Source organism: Canis aureus, chromosome 10, assembly GCF_053574225.1.
Source record: "Canis aureus isolate CA01 chromosome 10, VMU_Caureus_v.1.0, whole genome shotgun sequence".
NCBI classification, from domain to species: Eukaryota; Metazoa; Chordata; class Mammalia; order Carnivora; family Canidae; genus Canis; species Canis aureus.
In genome coordinates, this window is record NC_135620.1 from 38,731,518 (window position 1) to 38,749,426 (window position 17,909).

General features: G+C 39.5%; 1 protein-coding gene and 1 long non-coding RNA gene across 13 annotated transcripts in view; one reads left to right on the plus strand and one right to left on the minus strand.

The window, feature by feature from the left end:
* LOC144322247 (uncharacterized) overlaps positions 1-14,192 on the minus strand; it is a 42,255-nt gene extending 28,063 nt beyond the window's left edge. Inside the window, exon 1 of the long non-coding RNA XR_013387836.1 lies at positions 14,033-14,192. This is a non-coding gene — a long non-coding RNA (uncharacterized LOC144322247). The remainder of the gene's footprint in view (positions 1-14,032) is intronic.
* Positions 14,193-14,268: 76 nt separating this feature from the next.
* Positions 14,269-17,909, plus strand: part of CNTLN (centlein) — a 316,659-nt gene continuing 313,018 nt past the window's right edge. For 11 of the 12 annotated variants that reach the window (XM_077912073.1, XM_077912077.1, XM_077912081.1 and 8 more), the window contains exon 1: positions 14,320-14,747. In XM_077912073.1, coding sequence (XP_077768199.1) covers positions 14,388-14,747 — 360 coding nt within the window. In that variant the 5' untranslated portion in view covers positions 14,320-14,387. The other variant, XM_077912082.1, reaches the window with a different exon arrangement.

Consider the following 17,909-nt stretch of genomic DNA (forward strand, 5'->3'; position numbering starts at 1 on the left):
TTATGCATTTTTAAGGTCCAGTGAAAATATTTGAGATCTGAAAAATAATTTATCAACTTCAAAATACAAAACAAATGGGAAAATAAAAATTAGTAAATATCTATTTAAGTATCTGCAAAAGTAATACTAACCACTCAGCTTCATCTCAACTCTTTTCTAGCTATATCAAATATATTTAATATGGGACATAGATGCCTTTTGTATGTTTGATGTGATTTAGAGTAAGACCTCCAAAAATAAAAAATGTTCAGAGCCTTCAAGCTCTTCAAATTTTTTGGTTCATCCTGTGCATTGCATCCATATTATCTTTTATTTGTATACTTCTCTGAGAATCTTTGATTATAAGAATCTACAGCATCTGTTTCCAGGGAGACAGCAGGTGGAAGGAATCATGAGAAACATAAGCCTCAACTCCTGCCCCCAACCTTGTTTCATTTTTGTAAACAGGGGACTGGTTAACAGCCTATGGCATTGCTTAGCCCAGAATCATGTCATTCTTCTGGTTCCAGATAGCTAAAGAACTAAAATATGTAACGAGCTATATTTAAGTTTGCAGATAAATTTAAAATTCCTAGATAGGAGATTCTTACCATGTTGCCAGCTTACAATATGTCAGTTTCCAGAGGTTTCTTTTATGTTAGTTATCTAAATCCTATAATTTATTTTTGGCCAGAAACATGTTACAAGTGATTGGTAGTTTTTGAGATTGGCTCACAAAAGTTTCACAGATAAATAATGTACTTGATTTATTTTAACCACAATGCCAACATTGTTTAAGATACAGTTTCTTCCCCAAATAATTAAAAGCAGAGACTCAAACATCTATTTTTACATCAGTGTTCATAGCAGCATCACTCACAATACCCATAAGGCAGAAATAGCCCAAATTGCCATCAGCAATTTTTATGAATGCATAGACAACCTGTAGTGTATACATACAATGGAATATTGCTCAATCTTAAAAAGCATTGAAATTCTGATACATGCTACAACATGAATGAACTTTAAAAACATTATGCTAAATAAGATAAATTAGACACAAAGGAAGAAATATTATGTGATTCCACTTGTGTGAGGCACCTAAGATGGGCAAATGCATAGAAAGTAGAAAGAGAGTTTGATAGGAAAGGAAAGAAGTGTAGAGGGTACGGAGTTTCTGTCTGTTTGGGATGATGAGAAAGTTCTAGGAAAACACAGATGTGCAACATTGTGAATGTACTTAAATGCTACTAAATTGTACATGGAAAATGGTTAAAATGTTAAATTTCATATATATTTTACTGTAATAAAAATATAGTTTATACGAATTGAAATCATTCTTGATTTCCATCTCAAGACCAGGAGCCTAGTTTCTCAAATTTAGGACAAGGAAAGAGAATGGATGTACCCAGTGTCTCTTAGGAGTGACAGTGGAATTTGGTATAAAATAGAAGAATTTAGGGGTGCCTGGTGGCATAGTCAGTTAAGTGTCTGACTCTTGGTTTTGGCTCAGGTTATGAGACCAAGCCCTGAAACCAGCTACATGTTCAGCATGGAGTCTGCTTGAGATTCTCTCCCCTCGATTCAGTCCCAAGCATCATTAATGCTGTGATAAAGAGGCATCGTTTCCTTCTGGTGAAGTGGGATGAGTAGAAGGAATGGAGTATCAGGAAAGCAAGATCTTGGCCAGGGTCACATGTAAGCTGTGCATTTTTAAGTCAGTATGGCCCCTGCTTTTGTTGTTTATTTAGAATTGAAAAGGTTGAGGCAAAACCATGCAACAGTGTGAGTTACAGGCATTGTAAGTAAAACTTCTTTGACTGTGTATGCTTGATACTGCTGGTTGCCAACTGTGGTGAATACTTCAGACTGTCTTGCTAAGAGTGTCTTGCTACCCACAGTCCCCATCTTCCTTATTAAGAGAACTCTTTGTTTGTTTGGGGTGATGATATGCTCAGTTAAAAAAAATTATTTTCTAGCCTTTCTGTCACCAAGGCATGGCCAGATGATAGAGTCCAGCCAATGCAAATCTACCAGGGAATTTTGGGAAAGCTTTTGCTTTCATGAGGTAGGTGCATCTTCTTTGTCCAGTGAGGCATGGGTATGTAATTCTAGAAATTTTAACAACTCTGTTTCCATGAAGTTGTAAAACATTTGCTAGTTCAACAGTGCAGGAATTTAGAAGGAGCCAGGGCTCTTGATGATGTTGAGCAGTGTGGATTCCCTAAGTCTGGACTTAATGTTAGGTGAGAAAATAACCATCTATATGTTTAAGCTACTGATAGATGTGGCCATGCATCTACTGGGGAAGGGCAAAAATTCCAGATGGAAGGAATAGAAGACCCAGAGATAAAAAATAAGAGGTGTGTGGGGTAGAAGAAAGGGATGGGAAATATGTGATTTGCTTTGGTTGGAGCATAGAGTATGTAAAAGAAAGTAGAGGGAAATCATTTAAAGAGGCAGTTTTGAAGTAGATGGTGAAAGGCCTGACTTTCCAGGTCAAAGAATTTGTTTTTTTTTTTTTTTTTTTTTGTTATAAAGACGAAGAATCAGGGCTCAAGGCTTCTGGAGCAGCAGAGTGTTACAATGAGAGCCATCATTTTTCAAGCAATGACTTGCTGCAGGAGGTCAGTGGCAGGGGAGGAGGTGTGGGTGGAGTGGCAAGTCTGAGACTGTTATACTCATCTAAGTCAGAATAAATGAAGGTCTAAACCAGGCAGGGAGAGTGGGAATAGATGGGATGGGTGGGTAATGGGAGATACTTTCGAGACAAAATAGACAGATGTTGATATGTGGGGTAAATGAAGGGAATCTTGTCCATTTCTGACTTTCATATTGTGATGATTGAATGGGAACTACATGTCCTGGCTAGGAAATAGGGTTTTTTTTTCTTTTTGAATAAAACGTAAAGAGAATATTATAGTTGAAGATTTCTTTCTGAATGCTAAAACACTGATGGATAGCCTGTTTATTTCTTCCTTTTGCCTTCAAAATTTCCTTGGAGGAGATTTTAATAAAGTGAATCCTTTGGAATGAAGTCTCCATGGGGTTAGAGACATTACTCTGTTCACTGCTGTTTTCCTAGCATCTAGATGAATGCCTGGCACATAGTATGCCTTCAACACAGATTTGTTGAATAAATGAATTAATGGATTATTCATTATCTTTGGAAATTTTTAAGTGTGCCATCATTTTTGTTTAATACTATCAGAAATTTTTAGGGATACCTGGGTGGCTCAGTGCTTTAGCATCTGCCTTCAGCTCAGGCTCAGGGCATGACCCTAGAGTCCTGGGATCGAGTCCCACATCGGGCTCCCCACAGGGATCCTGCTTCTCCCTCTGCCTGTGCCCCTGCCTCTCTCTCTCTCTGTCTCTCATGAATAAATAAATTAAATACTTTTAAAAAGTATCAGAGATTTTTAGGCCAGAAAAGGACTTTAAAGATTGCCTGGTCTAGTTTAGTATTTTAAAAAGAATTCTATTCACAGAGAAATTATGGTGCACAGATAGGATTTTATAAGTGTATGTGTATTACATTTCTAGGGACCAATAAGCCAAAAGGAGAAAATAATATTTGTGTGCAAATCTGCTCAAAACCATCTTTACATAAATAAATATGTGTGTTTTGGTTCCTATATGCCTAATACTGTTCAAGATATGGTAGGACAATTAAAAAGAAGATTAAGATCTAATCCTTATCCTTAAGAAATTGCAGTTTAGTTAGGGAGATAAAATGAAGGCATATGAAATACCTAGAGCAAAATCAAGAACTATAATTGGATGGGATTGTGTATATATATATATATATATATATATATATATATATATATATTCAGGAAAGGAAGAAATTAATGTGACCTAGAAGCTCTGTTCTATAAATTAAAAAAATATTTATATGAGAACACAAATGATGCAATTTATCAAATTATCAGCTGGCATGAAGCTGAGTAGAGTAGAATTCAAAATGAATTAAAAACAATGGGGTGAATCTAACAAGGTGAATTTAAATAGAGTAAATAGCTTGATAATGCTTGATAAGAGGTTAATGAAAACAAATCTTTATTGAGCTTTTGCTATGGAAGAGGTACTGTAGGTAAAGTAGTGCTTTACCTCTGTTATTTCACTTGATCCTTATATTATTTCATGAAATTATTTTAATTCTCATTTTAAGGGTCAACGTCAAATCAGACCTTGGTTCCCAAGGTCAAATAATTCATGGGTGATAAATCCATGCTTCACATTCAGATCTAAACTCCTACCTACTACTAAATCATATTGCCTCAATAGCCTTAAAAAAGATATACATTGGGGATCCCTGGGTGGCTCAGTGGTTTAGTGCTGCCTTCAGCCCAGGGCCTGATCCTGGAGACCTGGGATTTAGTCCCGTGTCCGGCTCCCTGCATGGAGCCTGCTTCTCCCTCTGCCTCTGTCTCTGCCTCTCTCTCTCTCTGTGTCTCTCATGAATAAATAAATAAAATCTTTAAAAAAAGAGATATACATAAACTTCTATATTTATATATTTAGTGTGAAGCCCCTCACTACTTTGAGGTACAAATAAAATCATTTATCCTTATAATAAATAAATTAAATATTCAAGACCCCGACTTCTCAATTAGCAACGTGTCCAGTCTCCACCTCGGGGCTTTCCTTTTAGTTGCCTAAAGTCTGTGACTAAGACATTCATTCTGATCCCAGCAGCTAGAGAAGGAGAGGACTGGTGAATCTCCTCAGGATTTTAAAGGTTCTAATTTCCAGTGGTCATTACTTTTGTTGCAGCCTTATCTGTGGTTGAGAACTGAACCTGCATGGTTTGATGCAGTTTTCTTTTCTGAAGTGGAAATGGTGCCCTTGCTAGTACAGAACACTGCATGGGCCATACTCATCCTCTACACGAGAGGAGGATCCCATACTCTGTCTTTTGCTGGATTAAGAACAATTGCAATGGACTTCCAAGTTGGTAGCTCTTTGGTTTACATTCATCTATCTGCTCAGCCATTGTCGCAAATGGCTCAGCAACAGGAGTCAGGTTGAACCTTCACTATTAGCCATGTGCTGTGTCAGAATGGCTCTTACTCTACAGACACTTCTGTTCTAGTATTGAGCCTGAGATTATCAGTTCAGACTGTTCTTCTGTGATGGGACCTTTCTTGCCATTGGGCCTTAATCAAGACCATCTCAAGCCACAGGATCTAAAATAATGTCAAATCTCCAAAGAGAAGAGGCCTTGGTGACTTTCCTTCAGGACATCATGTGCTTCATGCATATTTACTTACCTCCTATATACCAATAAATTCTACATATGTTACCAGTCATGCTGATGACTCCCAAATGTATATTTTGACCTGAAAATCTCTGCCGAGAATTTCAAATTTGCATGTTTATTTGCCTGCCCAATATCCTTAACTGGATATCTTCCAGGCATTTTCAATGCAGTAAGTCCCAAATAGAACTTTTGATTTCCTGCTTCTAGACCTGTTCCTCTAACAATCATTTCAGTACCTCAGAGTATTCAGATATGTAATCCAAAAACCTGAAAGTCTGCCTGGATCCCTTCCTTTCCTTCTTGTTCCACTTCTGATCTATCGGTAAATCCTGTTGGCTCAATCTTTAAAATACATCCTAATTCCACCATATCCTACTCTTCCCCCTGCAGATATTTTGGTTCATGCCGCCATTATCTTTCCCTGACACAGGTCTTCCTGCTTCAATTCTCCTTTTTCTAACCTCACAATCTATTCTCCCTAAAGCAGAGTGGTCTCCCATTAGTGTAGTGAAATTGTATCTCTGCTTAAAATCCTTCAATAGTTTCCTATTAGTCTTAGAATAAAATCCAAATGTATTCCTTCATCTTACACCACATTTTCTTTCACTTTCTCTAACTGCACTCATACTTGCCTCCTCTCCTATTTAGAACACGCCAAGCAACTTTGTATCTCAGGGCTTTTGTCTTGCCATTTGCACCCTTAACTTTCTGAATGGATTGGGTTGTTTGTTTCTTTGCTGTTGAGTTTAATCAGTTCTTTTTTTAAAAAATTTTTATTTATTTATGATAGTCACAGAGAGAGAGAGAGAGAGGCAGAGACACAGGCAGAGGGAGAAGCAGGCTCCATGCACCGGGAGCCCGATGTGGGATTCGATCCTGGGTCTCCAGGATCGCGCCCTGGGCCAAAGGCAGGCGCCAAACCGCTGTGCCACCCAGGGATCCCTAATCAGTTCTTTATAAATCTTGGATACAAGCCCTTTATCTGATATGTCATTTACAAATGTCTTCTCCCATTCTGTAGGTTGTCTTAGTTTTGTTGACTGTTTCTTTTGCTGTGCAGAAGCTTTTTATCTTGATGAAGTCCCAATAGTTCATTTTTGCTTTTGTTTCCCTTGCCTTCATAGATGTATCTTGCAAGAAAGTTGCTGTGGCCAAGTTTAAAAAGGGGTGTTGCCTGTGTTCTCCTCTAGGATTTTGATGGATTCTTGCTATCAGTTAGATCTTTCATCCATTTTGAGTTTATCTTTGTGTCTGATGTAAGAGAATGGTCTAGTTTCATTCTTCTGCATGTGGCTGTCCAATTTTCCCAACACGATTTATTGAAGAGACTGTCCTTTTTCCACCCCAAGATTGCTAGAACTGATACAGCAATTCGGCAGTGTGGCAGGATACAAAATCAATGCCCAGAAATCAGTGGCATTTCTATACACTAACAATGAGACTGAAGAAAGAGAAATTAAGGAGTCAATCCCATTTACAATTGCACCCAAAAGCATAAGATACCTAGGAATAAACCTAACCAAAGAGGTAAAGGATCTATACCCTAAAAACTACAGAACACTTCTGAAAGAAATTGAGGAAGACACAAAGAGATGGAAAAATATTCCATGATCATGGATTGGCAGAATTTATATTGTGAAAATGTCAATGCTACCCAGGGCAATCTACACGTTCAATGCAATCCCTATCTAAATACCATGGACTTTGTTCAGAGAGTTGGAACAAATAACCTTAAGATTCGTGTGGAATCAGAAAAGACCCCGAAATTCAGGGGAATATTGAAAAAGAAAATCATATCTGGGGGCATCACAATGCCGGATTTCAAGTTGTACTACAAAGCTGTGATCATCAAGACAGTGTGGTACTGGCACAAAAAAACAGACACATGGATGGAGCTGAATAGAGAACCCAGAAATGGGCCCTCAACTCTACGGTCAACTAATATTCGAGGAGCAGGAAAGACTATTCAGACATTCTCTATCTTATCACACTTTCTTTACTTTGTAGCGCTTATCACACTATATAGATTTTTTTTTTTAAAGTTGTTTAGTTCTCTGTCAGTTGCCTTTCTCCATTTGAGTTCCATGAAGGTTGGGATGGGTTTGCCTTTTCTTGTCTGTATTTCCAACCCTAAACTCTAGCACATAGTAGATACTTTATACATAATCTGTCTCACTTCGAATAATTGTGAGATGTCTGTTGCATTTCAGAAGTAGTTCTTTTTTTTTTTTTTCAGAAGTAATTCTAAACCTTTTTTTTTTTTTTTTTAAACAATTTAACTCAGTGATTCTCAATCCTGGCTTCATGTTAGACTCATCTGGGGAACTTTAAAAACAGCAATATTTTGTCCCCACACCACATCCATTAAACATCTCTGGAGATGGGACCTAGGTACCATTATTTGAAAAGCTCTTTGTTTTGATTGTAAACCTCCAAACAACATGGGATATCTGTGAGTAACTATTGTTCCCTCCAGATCACCTCCTTTCTTATTTCATTAATGTTGTTTAGTATTATCTATTTCAAATGATTTCTCCAAGGAATATTTCTGGAGAGACAGAAGATATTTCTTCGTGACTCTTACCAAACGATTTGTAAAAGCCACTTCAATTTTGATGTTGATCTGTAGATTGCAAAACTTGTTCCCTGCTCATGTGGTTACTTTTATCCACTTGGGAATGGGTTTCTTTGGGGTTCCAAGATAAATACTTCCTAGGAGACAGTTTGTGCAGATGTGTCCCCCCACGAGGAATTGTGGAATTCAGATTTCACTCAAAAGCTTTTGCTTTTTGTTTATACTTTCAATTCCCTGTGGTCTGATAGTCTCCCAGATAGGTGGATGGTGTGCTTTCCATTTAATCCAAGTAATTATCATTTGCTGAAGCACTCCTTATTAGAAATGCTTTCTTTCGCTGACCATTCTACTTAAAATGGCGTCCAATCACTATCATCTCTTTTTTCTCCCCTTGGTTTATTTCTGTTTAAATAACTTTTTACTAATTAATAAGTATATTTATTTATTTATTATGTGTTTTCTTCTACTAGAATACAAGCTACACAAAGCTGGGATTGTGACTGTTCATTGCTCTGTTCCTAGTAGTGTTCAATACATATTTGTTGAAAAGATGAAGGAATGACTGAACAGTGTTCTGGCAAGGGGTCCCAAAATTGATTGCACTTTTCTCCCTTTCTTTCTTCTTTTATTCCTATGGCATTTTGCTATATCAGGAAGCATCACTTAAGAAAAAGAAATGCTAGTGGCACCAGGAACCATTTTGTCCATGGTTTAACAATCTCATTTCTCCTCAATAGTAGTAGTTTACCATGCATGTGATCTATTTACTTCAATAGCACATAATTCATAAAAATATTCCTTGTTCATAACAAAACAATGTCCAATGTGATATTATTAAGGACCACAGGGAATGTCTGGTAATTGTTGAGGCAAGAGTTTCTGTGGCTTATAGGGAGCTAGTTGAGAGACATTTCTCATATGCTTCCTACTTGAGGGCATTGTGATAGGTATATAGAAAGGGATGCAGAAAAAAACAGAAGCATCTTCTGCCTTCTAGGATTTTACAATCTATTTAGTGATATAAATAAAACATATGTGTATAAAATGTGAGAATGGTAAGGTGATAAGAGTGATGCAAAATATAAAATAGATTCAAAATGCAAATTGAATAATATTATCTTGAGATGTGTGTGTGTGTGTGTGTGTGTGTGTGTGTGTGTTATGTGTGTGTGTGTATTAGTTTAATTAGACAGACTGGCCTTGAATTTCTAGAAACTGAGTTTTAATATAGAATGTGAAAGCAGTAAAGAAAGTAGATACATTCCCTTTGGTGTTTTTCTGTTCACAAGTCCTGAACTCTACCTAACTCTTGCTTGGATTTCGTTTCCTCTTTATAACATGAGATTTACCTTTTTCTCCTTTAAGGACTTGTAAGTTGTAATGTACAACCCGCTGTTATGAGAACAACATAAGAGATGTTACTTTAAATCATACATTGTGTATAACAGAATGCTAGTTGGAGTGTGTCCCCTTTGTTACTTATTAGACTATATTGGACTCTTGAGCCAGATACCTTCTGTTTGTCCCTCTAGATTGTCTCTTGATGTTTTCCTATCCTGCTCTGTGTCCTGCTGGGCTGTCCTGTAACAACTGGCTGAGTTTACCCATCAGGGAGCATAGGAAATGGGCATAAGGGAAAGTAGGGAAGTTTGATTATTGGTTTCCCTGGTTCCTGTCTCGTGGGTCTGTGCTCCTCACCAGGCAACTCTCTGTACACATTTTTCTCTGTCTCTTGGTACCACTAACTGGTACCATTCCCCTCACCTCTTTAGGTTTAGGGTAATAACATCTCCCACCCTTTGATTAGCCTTGAGGTACTGCCCTATCACTTGTGCTTTCTCTCCATCCTACCCTGACCTTTATAATTAGTCTCTATTTTAACTATTCTAATATTTATTCTAATATTTAACTCTATTTAACCAAGTATCTGATCTGTGTTGCCATCAACTTCCCATTGAGACGCTGCGGGATCACCTTGCCAAGCAAGTAGGGGATCACAGTCTGAAATGTCTAACCCTCTAATCACATGGTTGGCTTCACCGGAAAGCAGCCCCCATTCTTAGCCTCCACTCCAAAAGTTATTAAAATAGAAAAATGCACCTTTAGGTTTTCATCGTTTAGGAAATTCTAAAAGTTTTAGGAGTTCTGTACCAGAAATAGGGAAAGGGACAAAGATCAAATATATATATTTTTATTATAAATCACAGTATTGCAAAAGTATTGCCAATGTGTGTGTGTGTGTATATGCATGTGTGCAATAGTAGCATATGGCCACTGTAACAGGGAATAGGTGAGTGTCATCAAGACAGAGATGTCAAGCCAGGTTACTGGCAATGGAAGCAGTCCTTCATGTTTCAGGTGAAACCAGAACAACAAAAGAGATGGAAGAGCCGGAATATTTTCACAATATTGCTTTGAGTGTAAGGAATACCCAAGAGTATGGATCTACCATCTCATCTATTAGGAGGAGAAGACTGAAATACAGATAATAAGGCCAAAAAGGGAGAATGTTGTCTGACATTGGTCATATGTTAAAACAATAAGCTGAAACTAGGCAACCCTATATATTAAATCAATTGAACTCCTAGGGGATTTTGAAATTGTATTTCAAATTTTGCTGAGCTAAATAGACTGAGAAAGTTATTCAAGCCTAGAATGTCCAGGTTGGTTTGTTTGTTTTCCCAGAACGATACCCATAGGAGTTAGGATTCAATGGAGATAATTTTAGGAAAGCCTATTATTAGGGAAAAAAGACAATTATTTAAATAATTTTGAATTTTTATATAATCACTAAAGATGAAAATGAAAAATGAAGTTCTGCTGTCATAGCTCTGTAAGGTCATCATTTTTGAACTGTGTGAAAATCACATGGGGCAACTGGAAGAGTGGATGTCATCTTTGAATACGTGTGTTCTCAACCTAGAGTACTCTCAGACTGATCAGGGAATCAATAGTTGCCAGGAATTGCTCAAACAAAATTGTAGTAATTGTAAGCACAGCAACACAATTTTTGTGGTTTACTTTGACTAACTCCTGGACTGCAATTTGTTCATATTAGATTGATAAGATGTCTGCTGCTGATTCAAGTGTCACACTGGCGCATTCAGCATGTGGGTTTCTAGTTTAACGTTGAAGGGATGGGCAGCAGGCTATTCTTGATTTGAATTGTTTAGCAAAACCCTAAACATTGAGATAAATTTCAAAATGATATGAAAGGAATCTGTGATATTTAAAGTCTTGTCAGTACCCAGTAGTGGGTTTTTAAAAAAATAATTAATCAATTATTTTTTTAGTGGTTTAAAATTTAATAATTAAATCCTGCTGACCAAATAAAGATTATACCGTATCTGTAAAGGAGAAGTAAATATGTCTTAAAATTTGGCATTCTTTCTGGAAACAAAGAACTATTAAGGCTGAGAAACTGCTAATACATTTCTTAAATAGAAGTTAGAAGTGAATTTTTAAAATTAAAACGAGAGATACAATTTAAATACCATACTAATTTGCACATTTCCCTTTTTTTCCACAACATTGCAACTATACAATGATGATACGGAGAGAATTATGTGTTTCTATATTCTAATATATTTCATCCTAGCAGATTTTATTATTAATTTCTGTGGAACAGGCATCATCACTTTTAAATGATTGTGCAAAGAATTGCACAGGAGAGACGTTGTTTGGTTTGGATATTTTTATTCAGGTAGTATTACAGATCTTTAGCTTATTTTTCTGAGTTACAAATGTTAATATTCAGTATTTCACGTTTGTGTCATTTTCACTAATAATACAAGAACTCCCTATGTACCTTCAGAAAATGTGCGATTTTTTTATGCTTAAAAATTGTCCATCAGTAAAGAATCTTTATAATTCAACAATAAAAAACAACTCAATTAAAAAATGGACAAAGGACTTGAATTAACATTTCTTCAAAAAATATAAATGTCCAAAAAGTACATGGAAGGGTGGTCAATGTCATTAGTCATTAGGAAAATAAATCAAAGCCATAATGAGAAACCACTTCACATCCACTAGTATGGCCATAGAAAAGGGAAAATAACAAGTGTTGGTGAGGATGTGGAAAATTTGGAACTCTCATACGTTGTTGGTGGGAATGTAAAATGGTGCAGCTGCTGTGGAAAAGTTTGGTAGTTCCTCAGTAAGTTAAACATAGAATTACTATATGACTCAGCAATTCCACTCCCAGGTATAGATAAAACATAACTGAGAACAGGTGTTCAAAAAATAACTTGTATGTAAATGTTCATAGCAGCTCTATTCACAATAGGCAAAGATGGAAAACCCAAATATCCAAGGAGGATGAATGGATAAACACATTGTGGTATATTCATATAATGGAAGATTATTTGGGTAAAAGAAAATGAAGTACTGATACATGGATGAAACTTGAGAACAATGTTAGGTGAAATGGATGAATGGATAGAACAATGTTAGGTGAAAAAGCAGACATAAAAGGCCACATGTTATGGTTCCCTTTGCATGAAATATTCAGAAGAAGCAAATCCATAGAGACAGAATGCAGGTTGGTGGTTACCTGGAGCCTGAGGGGTGAGATGCGTAGTGTAAATGGGGAGTGAATAATGGATATGGGGTTTTGGTTTGGTGGGGGTGAAAATGTTCTGAAACTAGAGGGTGATGATGGCTGCCTAAGACTCTGAATATACTCAAAGACATTTTATTTGTAGCCACTTTAAATGGTTATAATGGTACATTTTTATGTTGTCTGTATTTTGTCATCCAAAAAAGAAAAAGAAAAAAATTGTCTACCTAGTCATAGATTCAGGATATTCTTCTTCTTTTGAGTCAGGTATATAAGTATATATATTCATTGTACATAATAGAATGGATTTCATTGTTTTTCAAAGGAATCTTTCTATAACTGGATGAAACGATGCCCTTTTGAGTCAACAACAGATAGCCATTAAGAATGTGCATTCATATTGATTTCGTGACGACCTTGTGAACTACGTGATTAGAATTCCTAGTCTTAAACCCTGTGAACTCTCACATGCTCAGGCATAATGCTGTATTTCAAATGACAGGTACGGAGTAAGGGTAGGGATCAGAGACAAGTTTTAGAGTTAAGTGGATCCATATTCCAACTTTTCTAATACCAGATGTGGGACTTCAGGTAGGGTATAGCAATCTCTCAAGTCTTAGCTTTCTCCCTAGTAAAGTGGGAATAATGTCTGTTTTAACATGATGTAAGAAAGGAATAAGTACATATATGAAAAGTATTTAGCCCTGGGCCCAGCATATAGGAAATGTTCAGTATGGGAGTTACTTCTAAGACAGGCTTTTGTGTACTTTCTCTAAGCATATCTTCTATAAATTTTTGTGAGGTGTTTACCTTGGGTGGGAAGGAAGCCCACTCATCTTGCCTTAGCAGGATTCTAATTGAGAGGGTGTCTTTTGACTTGCTGACCAAATTCTGGCACAAAGTGGTACTTTTGTTTCCATGAAGAGGTCGTCAGTTAAAGGGGTCACCTCCCTACTTCCACAGTCCTCCTTCCCCCGTCTCAGCTCTCTGTTTTCTGGAACCCTTTTTGCAGAAGAGAGCAATTCAGCTTTTGGTAGAACTCTAGTGCTAGCTCAACGTGGATCCAACGAGTAGGACGTGTCGACATAGCAAAGAAAAAAATAGGCGATTGCCTATTTGAAGTTTATAAAGAAGGCAGGAAGGAAGGAAGAAAAAATAGAAAAGGGACATGGAGAAAGAGGAGGAAAGAAAGCTGCTCTAGTTTCTTTAACCAAGCCCAGAATTACTGATGTCAAGTTGGTCCAAGGACCCAAACCGTGGGGCAGTGTAGGTCACACTCGCTCTGATATTCAGCCAACTGCATAAAGAAGCTGCCAAAGAAACTCAAAGGAAATCATAACTCTTGCAAAACCAAAGACAGAGAGTGCGCAAAGGATCCTAATTCAGATGGGAAAGCCGCCCGCCGGGCAGTCCCAGCTCAGCACAGGGCTTTCCACATCTCCCCGACGTCAGTAGGCTAGCTGGAGGTCAGCTGTACCTAAAAGCAGTTTTGCTAAAGGGTGTGAAGAAAACACTTAAGTGTAAAACTCACTCCCTGGATCCTCAAGGAGCTCACAACCGCGCTGGAGAGATTAGCGTAGTAACTAACACTCCAGGGCGGTCAATGAAACGTGACAAACGAGTTGGCAGGGGCCTCGAAGGCGGCGGAACTTACAGTTAAGGATCATTTGGGGCTTGTCCGGGAAGACTTGCAGAGGTGGGAGGTAAACTAGGCGCTAAGTGGCGGGAAGGCGTGGCGCGGGGAACCCCAGGCTCTGGGGGCAGGGGCAGCCCCGGGGCGCGCGCGGGGGGACAGGCCTGACCCCGGGGGCCACGGCGCGTGCGCAGTGTCGCGCTGGCGCCGAGCGCGCGGCCCGCGCGAAGCCGGCCAGGACCCGCGGGCGCGAGACCCCGAGCGCCAAGGCGGGAAAAGGCGCGCGCATGCGCGGCTCGGAGGTTCGGGCTCGCCGGGATGGGGAAGGGGAGGTGGAGTTTCCAAGAGGGAACTTGACCCGTTAGCAGCCGCGGCCATGGCGGCGCGCTCGCCGCCCTCGCCGCTCCCTCCGCCCCCAGCGCGACAGTTGGGCCTCTGGTCCCCACGTGTTGGGCGGGGAGCTGTGGCACACGCAGTGCGCAGCGAGGCCTCGGGTCTGGCGAGCGCCGTGCGGGAGGGCGTCGTGGACAAGAACGATATATGCTGGCGGGGCGAGGAAGGGTCAGGGGGCCGGCGAGGGCCCCGGCGGGCAGCTCCGGCTCAGGCTCCCCTCCTCAGCTCGCCCGCGGGGTCCAAGCGGCTGGAGGGCATCTCGGTAGAGGAGGCGATGGTGACCCGGACGCAGCTGCTGGAGGAAGAGCTGAGCAGCCTAAAGGAGGAGCTGGCCCTGTGTCAGGTATCGAGGTGGCCGCCGGGCTCCCCGCTGCACGGCGGGGCGGGGGCCGGGGCCGGGGGCGGGCGGGGGGAGGCGGGGGAGGCGCGCCCCTCTGCCGCGGCCTCAGGCTGCGCCGCTGCTGCTGTGCTGTGCTGTGCAGCTGCGCGGGCTCGGGACCCACCCACCTCCGCCGGCGTCGCTCCCTCCCGGAGTCCACACCCAGCCCGGCGCGCCGCTCGGACCCGCCGGGCGGGGCGGGGGTCGCCGCGGGGCCCCGGGTCTGGGCTAACTCGCTGGGACGCCCCCAAACCGTGCAGTCGCGTCGCCCCGGCCCCGCCCCTCCCCCTCCCCCGAGTGCTCGGGCCGGGCTGTTCAGTGGCACTTGGAGGAGGAGTTCCACGCAGTCCACAAGTTGGAATGTTGAACGGGAAAAGTTGACAACACGTCTGTTAAAACAAAAAACCCATCCACGAGGGAGCGTGTTTCTCATTTTCAAACCCACGCTTGTTCTCAAGTTGACGTAGGTGAAACCTAAGTGGTAAACACAGACCAGTAATTTTGGGGGGAATCTTAGGCCGAGAACTTTTCACGCGTAACAGATGATGCTTAATGTTTATTAACCAGCTATACTATTTCTATAGCGCTTGAAATATTTGATTTTCACATCATCTTGTCAGGGAGAAGCATTTACTAAATCAATTATGTTAATTTATTTTGGCTGCTGTTTGTAGAGTGATTAAAGATGGCTTGACTGCGCTCATGTTCGAGGAGATTAGGTTTTATTTTAGTTTTGCATCTTCAGCATTCTCTCTCCTCTTATTTTACCAGAGCCTTTAGACAGGGTTGGGCGATGTCAATGTTGGAGATTCACTCAACAATAAATCTTTTAGTCACTGTCTCCAAGATAGAACCAGTTAGGAACCGCTAACCACAAAGGTAACTTTATGAACAGTATCACCAGTTTAGAATAGTACAAATTCAAGAAATTCGTTCTCTCTCATAGTTTGTTCTATTGGATTCTTTTGCCACCCCCCCCCCTTGTAGGTCCTTTCTGATTGAGTCAAGGCTTTATTTTTTTTTTAAATTTTTTTAATTTTTATTTATTTATGATAGTCACAGAGAGAGAGAGGCAGAGACACAGGCAGAGGGAGAAGCAGGCTCCATGCACCTGGAGCCCGATGTGGGATTCGATCCCGGGTCTCCAGGATCATGCCCTGGGCCAAAGGCAGGCGCCAAACCACTGCGCCACCCAGGGATCCCGAGTCAAGGCTTTAAAACAACCAAGACAACTTTGTTCAAATTGAATATGCCTTTGCTCAAACAGGCTGGGGAAATGCTATGTGTGTGCTGCTTTTTAATTTTCCCACTTCCTGTTCTTCATTGGATGAGGAGCAAAGGAACAAATAAGAGACACCAGTGAACTGAAGCATTTTGTCCTGTACACACTTTACCCTTGGATAAAGATATTAACCCATGATAGAGGCTTTTGTTACTTTGACTAGTCCTAATCTAAGATGCTATTTGCTCATATCTTCTGTAATCTTCCCATTTCCTTTCTCTATTTATCCCAGTTACAACTGACTAAGGAGCTGAGATACTTTTTATGACTTGATTGAGGAAATTACTCTGTTGTAAACAGCCCACTGATCCTCCCCCCCATCCCATTCCCTGTTATTTAAAAATGGAATTTCAAATACAGTGTGGGCCCCTGTGACTTTAAAACATATGGACTAGAAAAATGATTAAAGTACTCTAGGTGGATGTAAGAAAAGAGATGGTCATAATTAGGCTAGAATGATGGTTCTTGAGATTTTTCTAATATTGACACTGTTAGATGATCATAGGCATTCCAGTAATATGAGATGGGATTGGCAGTATCCCATTCAAAACTGTGGTCAAACCCCACTCATGCTCTTGGAGAAACTTGGGAGAAATAATAATTGAAGTCCCAATTATTTTATTAAAAAAGCATTTATATAATTAAACACTCACTTTTAGACCTTTTTTATTTGTTCTACTCACTCAGCTAGAAGTGAGTAGAACATGTAATTACCCAAGAATACATAGTATTAACCCTGTTTTTCAAACCTTTCAAAAATTGTAACCCAAAATAAATTCATTTTGTCTTAACCTAATAAGTAGGCACACATACACATACCTAGGTTTTCAGAAAGAGTATTCACTTTAACTGTTTGTCATGGACTCTGCTTTTTCTTTTAAATTCTACTAGATTAGTTTGACACAGTAATGGATCCAAAGTACAGTTTGGGGGAAAAGAATCCTGCAAATTAGTCTCTGGTCATAAATAGTAGCTTCATACAGGTTAGTTAGTTCTTTTTCCACATTTAGCTTACAGGAATTCAATTATACGTACTTTGTGGGGAATTGAAAGTTTGAGTGGTTCCATGTTCAATTTTACCCCATTGGAATTACTTAGAATAAGCATGTAAAGAAGAATCTCAGTTCAAAGTGTTTCTCATCCAATTCTTATGTGATTGTAATATTAATTGTTTTTCGTAGGCTCCAAACTAGCAAGCAACTTATACATAGTGCTTAGCTGAAGAAAACATGATTAACTAACTTCAGTGTGGGGAGAAAAGCTGTCTGTATTGGACCTACTGAGGATAAGACATTAGCTTCCCAATGTAGCTTTTTCCTAATGAAATTTCAAGGGTGCTTCAAAGGACAATTTTAAGTTCACGGCATTTATGCCTTATTCATTGATTTCGAACCAAGCTTCACCATACTCTTAATTTTGATCATGAATTTCAAGAATGTGTTCTATTTGCAGTTTAGGGTATTACAAGTATGTATATATGTACATTTATCACCATTTCACCACCATTCTGTTAGAATACCAGAAGGGAAGTAATGCTATGTATGTGTAATACACGTATACATATATATTTGTTTGTGATGCATGTATGTATATCAAAACTTATTTCCTTTTTCAGTAGCAACTGAAAGTATTCACTAACCCTATAAACCAATTTCAGGTTAAAAATTATTTAGGGCATTTAAATGAAATATATGTTGATACCTGGCTGGATCAGTTGGTAGAGCATGCAGTTCTTGATCTCCAGGTGGTGAGAGGTCAATCCCTGGTTTAGACATAGAGTTTACTTAAAAAATGAAATATAAAAAATAAATGATATAGATGTTTATTACTTCAACTTTAGTGAT